General features: G+C 36.0%; 1 protein-coding gene across 1 annotated transcript in view; it reads left to right on the plus strand.

The window, feature by feature from the left end:
• The first annotated feature begins 212 nt into the window (after window positions 1-212).
• CCP110 (centriolar coiled coil protein 110kDa) overlaps window positions 213-11,418 on the plus strand; it is a 14,369-nt gene continuing 3,163 nt past the window's right edge. The window contains exons 1-12 of the mRNA XM_010179053.1: window positions 213-359; window positions 1,705-1,833; window positions 3,273-4,917; window positions 5,854-5,978; window positions 6,123-6,306; window positions 7,421-7,560; window positions 7,924-8,040; window positions 8,304-8,405; window positions 8,686-8,802; window positions 9,270-9,349; window positions 9,915-9,977; window positions 10,931-10,990. Coding sequence (XP_010177355.1) covers window positions 213-359; window positions 1,705-1,833; window positions 3,273-4,917; window positions 5,854-5,978; window positions 6,123-6,306; window positions 7,421-7,560; window positions 7,924-8,040; window positions 8,304-8,405; window positions 8,686-8,802; window positions 9,270-9,349; window positions 9,915-9,977; window positions 10,931-10,990 — 2,909 coding nt within the window. The remainder of the gene's footprint in view (window positions 360-1,704; window positions 1,834-3,272; window positions 4,918-5,853; window positions 5,979-6,122; window positions 6,307-7,420; window positions 7,561-7,923; window positions 8,041-8,303; window positions 8,406-8,685; window positions 8,803-9,269; window positions 9,350-9,914; window positions 9,978-10,930; window positions 10,991-11,418) is intronic.

Consider the following 11,418-nt stretch of genomic DNA (forward strand, 5'->3'; position numbering starts at 1 on the left):
TTTTTCCTCATATATGCAGATTCTATTTTTACATGGGGAAAAAAAGAACACCTTTGCAGCTTTTGTTAATGAAGAGAAACTTAATGGAGTTTTCTAAGGTATAATTTGTTTCCCAGGATATAGTGGTACAGAATTAGTTGTGATGGTGTTTGTCTTTCATGATCTTGGAATTATGTGGAAGAGTAATCTTACTATTCTTTGCAGTTGTTAACATGAAGATGGAGGACTATGAAATATTCTGTAAGAAGCATCTTTCCAGAATCCAAGAAGAGGCAATAAAAACAGAGACCTCTTTCACTGTTCAGCCTAAAAGTATTTCCCTCATTCAATTCCATGGAGTTCCTGTGCTTTCCCCTCTGGTAAGGCTTTTTTTTCTTTTCTTCCCTGGTGTGCTAACCATGCTATTGGCACTAACTGGTGCTTTCCTGTAATGATTCTGCTGAAGGTACAGCTCTGTTTTAGGTATCATCTGGCCTGCTGCTTGGTGTATTCTAAGCATTCCTCCTCACCTTAATTTTACAAAGGAAAGGGTAAAATGTACTTTTTTTTGGTTACATTGACTAAACTTGCTTTCATTTCTTGAGAATTGTTATATTCACAAGGGGAGTAAAAATGGTGGTGGTGTTAAATATATGGATGTTACTGCTGCGCTTAACTTTATGAAAAATCATATTGAGGTTTCAGATATTGAATATTTAAGTTTCTTTTAAAATGTCCAAAAAAAAGAGAAATGTGTGCAAATAGGAAATACTGAGATCATTAAAAATCTGTGAAGTAGATTTCTTTTTCTAATGTATTTTCAGCTTCCTCTACTGTATTTCACAAGTTCATTAATTATGTTAGGTCATTCCATGCTTAATGAAAACAGAGCTAAGCAGAAGACTGTTGGTAGTTCGTGCAGTAATGCTTCCTTATTTCAGTGATGGGAAGTATGAATGGAGAGACTCTCTAACAATGATTTCCAAAAATCATGATACAGATACACACTGGAGACCAAATGATATATTTTAATACTTTTCATTTACAAATGGGTGAATATTTTAAGGTTTCATAGAAGAAATGCGTAATTTTATTTGAGACTACTTAATTTTGTAGAATTTTGTGGAAGCAATTGTTGTAGATGTAGTTTTGTACATGTAGCTTTGAATTCTATCCAAACTACGTATTCTAAAGCACTAGCTTAGAAGATTTTCAGATTCTGATTATTGAAAGGATCCCGAAGGCTGCTTGCATACATTTCTGTCTTGTGAAATTAACTGCTGGTTCAAGAGGCAAGTGCGAGCTAGGCCTTCATAGAGCTTCATAGTAGTGTGAGTAGGGGTAGGATGATGGTCACAGAGGGCTCTACAGGATGTCCAAACCTCCCATCTCCAGAGGCTTGGAAAAGACCTGTCCTGCAGTCTGAGTCCTGTGTCATTTGAAGTTGGTACTGTAGCGTGTAATGTTCATGCAAGTGTTTTACAGTAGAATTACCTTTTGCATTCATGTTCATTTGCATGTGTGCCAAGAAGGTGCATCTTCCATTTAAAAAAAAAAGAAGTATAATTGGATAAAAAGAAGATGACATTTAAGATGTGTGCAAAGTCTCAAGTTAGGTGATCGTTGTTCTATTGCTTTGGTTTTTTTTCTAATTTATTTCTGTAATTCCATATTGAAATTTGCATTTAGTGGTGTATACCATGTTTCTTACACTCTGTTTTGCAGCTTAGCCTTGAAAAGAAAAAGGAGCTACAGCAATATAAACAGAAAGCACTGGACCTAGAGACCCGGAGACAGAACTCCCGGAAGAGAGCTTTATTGGATCGTGTACAGGAGATTCTAGAAAATGTTCAGGTAGCGTGGATGCAAAGCCACCTTACAGCTTTACAGAAAACTTTAGGATAGAGACATTTTGAGAAAGTGCTGGGATTTAAGAATTCACCAATATAAACATGAAACTAATAGTAGCTAACATTCCAGAACCAGAGTTTGCTAGTATTTCATGCTATGTGACCTGATAATTGCTTATTTAGCGATAATATCTATTGTAATGCATGGGACTTGCTTTTGAGTGCTTGTTTTGCATTATGCAAGAGAGAGACCACACCAGGTGACTGCTGCTTTTGTAACTGTCTTTGAAACAACTAGACTGTAAAACCAACCAAACAAAACCCCTGGTGTTAGAGCAACTGGCATGCTTTATTTGCAAGCTTATAGTGTAATCAGAAAAATTAATCTATATTCAACCTTGTGATTACAGAATTAAAATTACCTTTGCAACAACTTGTGATTCTGTTGCATGCTTTATAATTTTCCTGCAACTTTTTTCTTTGCTCCTTCAGTGGTTAATTTAGTAGAGGTTAAATTGAAAGCAATATTAAATATATCTAATCAAGCAGTATTATTTGTCTTTGAAACAGTTGTAATACAGTATTTAAATTAACCTGTTGCTTGAACAAGCACAGTTACCACTGAAGTTGTTGAGTTACTAAGATGGCAAACAAAACTTACTAGCTTGCATTGTTTACTGGAGTAACATGGCAACTGTCATCTGATTTCAGATTTGAAGAACAGACCAGGAACTTATGTTCAATACAAAAATAAGTTAGCATTTTTTTGTTCCTTTTTTCTCAAAGGTGTCCCCTTGATAATTGAGTTGCAACACATAGGATAACCTATAGGACAATTTTAGTTTGACAATCGTTTTAAACAAATGCTAGCTAGAAGTAGCACTTAATTCTCACTTAAATAAAGTTGATTTTTCAAGTACTTGACAAATGAAAACTTGTATTCAATTGCCTCTGGATTAGTGAAGAAATGATAAAATTATTTTATAGTTCTACTACTTTTATTCGGAATGTTATTTTGTTCTTAGTTGTCTATAGACTAGTCTGTGTTTCATCCTGAAATTTTTCAATTACATTTCTTATAAACATGTTTTCATATTTTAAGAGGACTTTTGCAACAACACTTGAAGCCTTAAAATTATTTTACCGTACCGAAATGACCTTATGAAGAAAAGAGCATTTTTGTATTCAGATACTTGTTATCAGTAAAAAACCTGAGTGGACCATTAGTCAAATTTTAATTTTAATTCCAATAACCTCTTTCTCATTGCAAAGATCTCTGTATTGTAAGTAATTTGTAGGAAATCAGTAACAGTTGAACTGAAAATTTTTATTGATTTTAAGGTGGTAGCATTCTTTTTAAATTCAGGTGAAGCTTGCCGGAATCTGCAAATCTGAGGAGACTTCATTGAAAATAAGTGATTTATTTTCAATTTTTATTTGCAGATCAAGAAAGGACCCAACGTCAATGACACAAATGTGCTGGAGGCTGAGAATATTTGCCCTGATTCAGATTCAGAAGCTTTGACTGACTTCACAGCTCTATCAGATGTCAGTACGGCACGTTCTCCTGAAAGGCATGATCCCACCGAGCTTGAAAAGACACCAGAACTTATGCCAGCAGATACTACTGGGCAGGTGACATCAAATGCGACAGAAGTAGTTAAAGAAGCAGAGGACAATGTTTTTTCAAAGCAAAGCGAGAGTCCCTTCTCAAAAGACATACCTTGTCCAAGGGCTACGTCTCCTGACAATGTCCATAACAAACTTGAGTCACTTGGTTTGCAAAAGCAGGAGGGACTGGGAGTGCCACCATCGTGTGAGGAAGTCCAAGATCCATACGTAATGAGTCTCCAGAACCTGATGAAGAAATCTAGGGAGTATATAGAGAAAGAGCAAACCAAGCGTAGCTCAAAAGGTAATTCAAAGAGGAGTATGAGTGACAGTCATTCAGATAAAGAAAATGATGGTGTTAAAACAACTGACTCCGTGAAAGAAAGAGTAAGGCTTACAGGCAGAAGTTGCACCACTCTGACACTTGATAAACCCAGTCTTAATAAATCAAATACCCTTCTCCAAGGTGCCTCTACTCATCCAAATAACACAAGTATGTCAACATCATCCAGTTTTTCTAAAGTGGACATACCTGTGAGAGTTGGAACACCCCCATTGGTGGATTTGGATTCAGACGAAGAATTTAAAAAGACTTCTATGTTTGATCGTGACAGCAGCATTATCAGGAGCCTCACGAGCTCTTACGCTAAATTGCCGAGCCCAGAGCCAAGCATGAGCCCTAAAATGCACCGAAGGCGCACAAGACCTTTATCAATGGGACACATCATTATAAATAATCCTGTGAATGCTTACGAGTTAAGTCCTAAAGGCAAAGGTAGAGCAATGGATTTAATTATGCAAGATATTGCAGATAAAAATAATGTGTCTGAATCGGTGCCAAAGTTCATGGTGGACTTCACTATGGTTTGCCCTAGCAGAGTTCCTGGTGTCAACAGGAATTCTTCAGGCCCTTGTGATGGGTTGGGGGTTGGCAAACCAAATCACCCTTCCTTTGGGAACTTGGAAAGCAAAGGAATGTTGTCGGCTACAGTGGAAGGACAAGTAGTGATGGGCAGCAAAGGGCCATATAAAGTAGAGACTAATACTAATATTGTAGCTCCAAAACTGAGTGAGCCATTTGCCATCAGTCAGTCTGCAGTAACACAGAAGCTCTTAGCTGTGAATGAAACCAAACCGTCTGGTTTGCTGGAAAACACTAAAGGCAATTCTCCAGTGGAGCTCAATAAATCTTACGATGTAGAAAACCCGTCCCCATTACTAATGCAGAACAAGAATATGCGACAGCAGGTGGACACTCCAAGTGTTTCCCCAGTAAATGAGCAGTTTCTAGAAAATAGTTTTGAAAAGGTAAAACGTAGACTTGATTTGGACACCGAAAACTGCCAGAAAGAAAGCAGCACCTGCATTCTAACAGTTGAAATGGAAGAACAAGAGAAGCAGTGGTTGCAAGAACAGAAATATCCTGTGGGATCCGTTTACATTACTAAGAACGCAGCTCCTGATAGTATGGCAAGAGGTAAAAGATTTCCTGTAGTTAAGGGTTTTTCATAAACGTCTTACCGGTTTATAAGTCTTTTAGAAAAAATCCTGATGATCATTAGTCATTGGTGGTTCTAAGTATGTATATATATGAAAAGGCTAAAATTCTGTTGATTGTAAATTTTCTTTTTATCAGCCGTCTCATTATCTCTCAAATTTGAATTAATGACAAATTCTGAAGTTCAACTTGCTACTTGAGCCATTTTTAACTGCTACAGAATGGTCTTAGGTATTGCTTGGAGTCAAAGATCTTACAATAATTATTTGTAACAAATTCTTGAATGAACAATTTATGAGGAAACATCAGCTAAAATGGGAATCAGTTTTGTGAATTCTGCATTTAGTCTCAAGGGTATTGTTTGACAGCACAAATATTAATTTCCCGTTTGAATGTAGAAATCTGAATCCAGTTCTACTAAGAAAATTATGTCTTATTGCATGAGATCTAAAGACTACTAGAAGGAAAGATAGCCTGTGTAAATGAAAATACTTTTTAATGAGTTGAAAATAACTATTTAGGTATTTTCTTCAGAATCAAGACTGTGTTACATCTGTATGTGTCTCTGCCAAATCAAGCTGGAGTGGCATAAATAAATTTAATTCATTCAAGCAAGTGTAGGTATCCTGTTCTTAGAGGTAGATTTTCTTGTGTCCTCATTTTAATATAGGCTGAGTTGGTGTTACTGCTGTTCCATTCACATGCTTACGCCACAAATATGAACATGGAAATATTTTGAAGGACCACAGTAACTGATGAGGTTCTTTTGTAATTCATAATGGAAACCTGATATCAAACATATGTTTTACTTTTTTACTGATGATGCAAATTACTCCTGTTAAAAGCAGGTAAGTTTGTGGCAAAGATCACATAGAAATTATTTAATGCTCCATTCTTTGTAATGTGTCTTCTCAGAAGATATTTTGAAAACAAAAATGTTGGCCTTTGAAGAAATGAGGAAGAGACTTGAAGAACAGCATGCACAACAACTGTCGATTCTGATAGCTGAACAAGAGAGAGAACAGGAGAAATTGCAGAAGGTAAGGTAAAAAGAGGAAAAATTCTAAGCAAAGGGCATGTGTGTTGTATTGCAGTTTGTCAGGAAGCAGTTGATGTTAAAATGTATATTCTATTGCTTTGTAGAGTTAGAAAACTAGTCTTATAGTTGATTCTTTCTTTTGTAGGAACTGGAAGATCAGGAGAGAAAGTTGAAAGGAAAGAACATTGCTACAACGGAAATAGAAATTTCCAAAGTGAATATTAACAGTCGGATGGAGTTGGAGTGGAGGAAAAAAAGCAACAGTGGCTTGCTGGAGAGTGTGCAGTCTCAGCTGGAGACAGTCCATAATGCAAATGCTACCAGCATTGGTAAAACTGAGAGGGTAGAATATAGATTAAATGTTGTGATGTACTTTGCTCTGCAGTGCTTGACTGGACCAGCTGCCCCACTGTATTTATAAATGCATTTTTCCTGTCCTAGTGCACTGGGTGGTCAAGATATGCAGACAGCTGCTGCCTGCAGCTGTTGACAGTGTTATGTGAAACAAATTCTGTGTTGCATCTTCGTCTAGCTGGCATTTAGGCCAATGTCATTACTGTTCCATGTATTGCATTTGTATATAATTGTTATAGGGCATATTTGAGGAAAACAAGCTAGAAGTAAACTGATTTGATAAAGGATTAGGAGGTGGATTTGCATCATGTCACAGAACATTCATGCTCATTGCATGTAGCTGCACAGCTACAGGTGTTCTCATTTGTATAGGGTTAGAAGGGCTCTGGCCTGCAAGGGAGCACAGCTATAGCTGATGGAACACCTCTCACCTGTTCCAGAACATTATGAAATATTTTGTTTTGTCTCCTGTTTGGGAAATTTTGCTGGGAAATGAATCAGAAATATTCAGATTGCTTCTTGCCTGTAATTGACCTTTTTATAACAAAGCTGCTGTCTCTGAGCTGAGTTCTGTTTCTTAAGTGTATTAACATGCACTTGTCAAACAGATGGAAATTGGGTATTCTAACAGGCAAACAGCAAAGGACCTTTAGTTGGAGAATAAAATTGCTCTACTATATGACTGTTCCTTATTCATCTTTAGGATTCAAGATAGCAACATTAAAACACCAAAACCATTTGCTTTGGGATGCTTTCTGAATAAGATTCTCTGCAGCAGTTTTAACATTAGATAATTGACTTTTCATGCTGTAGCATATGGACATTTTTCCTCACAATGTACAAGTGATATAATTTGCAATTAGAATAGCTAACAGCACTGGGAGCTTCTTTGTTCTTAAGCCTCAAAAGGCTTCCTGACTACAACCAGAGCTAAAGTTTATGTATGTGCTTAATTTTTATCCACATTTGTTAGTTTTTATGAAGCGCTGCATTTTTGTATTTGTGCTTATATCTGTGTATATGCACACATAATCATTACTTTACGGACAGTATCTGTGTGTTGAACTGTACATTCTGCTTTGCATACAGGTTTTTCTCATACTACGACACCTGACACCTTTTCTTCAACAAGTGAAACTTCATTCTTTCTCTGGGGACCATCAAGTAGTGGAGTTATAAAAACCTCAGTATCTAGACCGAGTAACAGGATCAAAACTAGGTGGACTCAGGTAAGGGGAAAAAAAAAGTTTATTTATAGCTTAAAAAGCCGCCTATTTTTTGTAAGACACTGGTAACTATATAATAGCTATGCATTAATAAATCTCACAGAACAGTTTAGTATCCCTTCCTATAGCAACTTCAAGTACACAGGAGAAGGGCATAGGATATTTTTCTTGGTAAATGATCATATAACAATATTTTGCTTCTGCTATGTTAATATTATGGTGGGTGCTTCTGACCTAACCAAAAGTTTTATCAGTGGCTTGTTTCTTACTTGAAAACTTATGTCACATGATTTATGACATATGAGAAATAATTCATAACTCTTGCATTTTTATTGAATGTTTAGAAGATGTTTCTTTTCTTTTAAGGTTTTCAGTCCAGAGATAAAAATGAAGTTCGATAAGATCACTGCTGTGGCAAAGGGGTTTCTCACTCGTAGACTCCTGCAGACAGAAAAACTGAAACATCTTAAGCAAACTGTAAAAGTAAGATCAGCATTTTCATTATGCAGCTTCTCCTCTTGTATGTTTTTGCTCATATCTTTAATTGACAGGTGAAATGATGCATTTTCTGCCTCCAGAAAATTTAGGAATGTCTGTTATGTGAACATGTTTGAGTTTTGTAATGCTCAGTGTTGTAAGGTCCAAGTCAAACAAAGACTGTACGTTCTATATGTTCTGTTTGTATTGATTCCTTTATTATGAAGGATTATGCTTGGTGCTTAATCTGATTTTCTCATATTCCCCAGGATACTATGGAGTTCATAAAAAATTTTCAGTCCGAAGCCCCTTTAAAAAGAGGAAGTGTCTCAGCACAAGATGCATCCCTTCATGAAAGAGTAATGGCTCAGGTGACACAATTTAAACCTTTTTTTACCTTCTTTTCAAGCCTTTCTGCTTTTGTAATATAAATGCCTAAAACCTTCACAATGACTTTGTTTAAAGGGAAAGGTTTAAACTATGACTGTCAAGAGATGACTCGATTTTTGTGCTGACACATTAATAGACACTTCAAAATTTATATTTACTATTGTTTTCTTTAGATTGAAAGTGAGAAGTGTTTGATGATCAAAACCATTGGAATGTTCACTTGTCTTAATATTTTATTAAAATTTTAATTATTCTTTCCAGCTGCGAGCTGCTCTGTATGACATCTATGACATCTTTTTCACAATGGAGGCATCAGAAAGAATGCATATTCTGCGTCATGATCGTGAAGTTCGTAAAGAGAAGATGCTCAGGCAAATGGTGTGTTATAGTCAAGAGAGCATAGACTGTTTTAGGACTTCAAATACTGAATCATTTTGCTTCTATTGCTTTTGAGAGATTCTTCCTCACCCGGTAAAAAGTTCTTTAGAAGTAGATTGCTTTTGGAGATTAGTATGTCGAAACTTCTAGTGTGTAGATGTATAAAATATAGAATGTAAAACACGGTGAAAGTAATAACAAAAAGTTCATACTTTAAATAAGAATTCATTGTGGCACACAAATATATTTAATCTGATAATATAAGGAAAATAGTGTAAAAAAGCCAAGCAAACCAAAAACCTGTTGAGTTTAGCTTAAATGTGATCTTAGCACTGAAAACAATGTTGGTGTGGGTTTTTTGTTTGGGGTTTTTTTTGTTTTCTGAAGTAGAGGCAGGTCAGGTGGAGTTAAGCTCCATCTAGTAAGAGCAGTAACTAGTGTTATTGTTGGTTTTTTTGCTTTTCTAGGATAAAGTAAAGAGCCCAAGAGAGAGAGTGACACTTTCAACAGCTACACAGAAGTCTCTGGACAGGAAAAAGTACATGAAGTACGTGCAGTTCTCCCTTTGTGGTGGTGGGGGCGGAGCGCAAGAGGATGGATGGGAGGCATTGGAAGTAGTGAAAAGAAGCTTTTGGAGTTAACAGGTTCTTTGCAAACTAATACCTCCTCTAGGAAGAAGGAATTTTAAAAGTCTTCAGTTACGTGGTAGTTTACTTATAGTAGTTTGCTTAAGAGTCTTCTTGTTTGTGTGGGAGAAAAATATTTGATCCAAGTTGTGCATTCTACATTTCAATGGTGAGCAAAATGATCCTTGTGCATTTAGTTTATGGTTGGTTTTCTAAGTTGTAAAAAGTTCTCTAAGTTATTTTATCAGTCTTTCGTATCTGCGGCAAAGTTTTTTGGGGGTGATAGCAGGCATTGTCCTGCAACACAGTGGACTGAGCAGTGGTGTTACACTTGCTCATGAGTAAAAGGTGATAATCTGTAGTACTGTTCTGGCAGTATTGCGTGTAGATGTAGATCCTCTTGTAAGTTTTATCTGACTGTTTCTGTGTAAGACCTAGATTATGATTTTAAAATTTAAATAAGTTTCAATGCTTCTGTTTCTCTAGGACTTTGGAAATGGGAATGCCAAGTAAAAAAATAATCATAAAACAAAAAACACCTGAAAGCCGGTGAGTGAAGATTACTTGTATTAGGATGCTTTTAAAGAACTGTCTTATCATAGACTATTTGATTTGCATTGCTGGTTTGTCATCAGTCAGCTCAATTCCTGCCACTATTATGGCGGACAGTAATGAAATCTTATTTAGCATGGTCTGAGAAAGAGCTTTATTAGCTTATTAGAAGTCAGAAAAGATTTATTTTCTTGGTAGTCAGTTCTGAAATTTTATCTTCAGAAATTATTTATTTATGGCTTTAAATCTCTGTGCTCAGGTTCAAGGTTTTTCTCTGTGATACGCTATTAGTATCTCTTAAACTTCAGTTCAACACTACTGTTTTTCTTATAACTCTTTACTTTGCAATGTAATAATTTATAGGCTGATCTTTAGAAAGCTCTCAGAAAAGAAGTGGCTTTCTGTTGTGAGGAAAACTTCTTGCTTCTAGATTGTGTGATTGTTTGCTTAGATCTCACAAATTACAGTGTTCGATACTTGCTGTTCAGGAAGACAGCACCCCTTCTCTTATGAGGCCTGTCTGCACCTCTTTCTAGTATAAGAAGTCAGATACCTGGCATTCATTGAAAGCAATTTTTATCCTGTGCTTACTCAAAAGCTTTGAAGACTTACTGTCTGCTAGTACAGTTTAACCTTCAATTACTGGTTTAAGCAATTCAATCCTTTTTTTCCTGCATGTTCTTATGAAAGACTACGGACCCAAGGCACTGTTGAGGGACTTCTATCTGTCCGCTTTTTTGTTTCTTTTTTTTTAAATAGCAGAAGTAGTAATCCTATTCTGGAACTTTAATTCAAAACCTGCTGCTTTTGCCTATATGTCGTCTGCCTTACAGAACCTGTTAGCCTTTCTGAAATTTGTTATGTGAAATGATGCATAATTCAGTATTCCTTATGAGATTTTTTTTTTTTAAGAAGAGAAAAAGTGATAATAAAAGTTTGTGTTTTAACAGTGTACTTCAACCAAATCAAGGACAGAACGCCCCGGTTCATAGATTGCTTTGCAGACAAGGGTAAGAGCACAGCATGTTTATAGCCTAAAGATGAAAGTAAATGAGAAGTGTGCAAGAGCACAGTGATTCCTGAATAATATTCACACATACTGGTGCAACTTGTGTTCCAAGTAAAAATAATTACTTCTCACAGTATTTTGAGAGAGTGATGAAGCTTTCTTTTACCTTATACTGTAAGAAAATATTTAATGTTTTCATCCTCTTGTGTATTGTCTCCATTTACACTGTGTTCCAACATTTCTATTTGTAACATTCATTCCATGAAGCTTTGCTTCCACTTAATGAAATATGTCTATTTTTAAACGTAGACTGTAATGCCAGAGTATTGGAACTGAATTGGTTTCTTGCATAGAGTTTTAAAAATCTATTCATGAGGAGATGTTCTCCTATTTAATGTATTTAGTTAAGCCATAATAATGCCAGCAGGA

Source organism: Mesitornis unicolor, unplaced genomic scaffold (genome assembly GCF_000695765.1).
Source record: "Mesitornis unicolor isolate BGI_N332 unplaced genomic scaffold, ASM69576v1 scaffold11382, whole genome shotgun sequence".
NCBI classification, from domain to species: Eukaryota; Metazoa; Chordata; class Aves; order Mesitornithiformes; family Mesitornithidae; genus Mesitornis; species Mesitornis unicolor.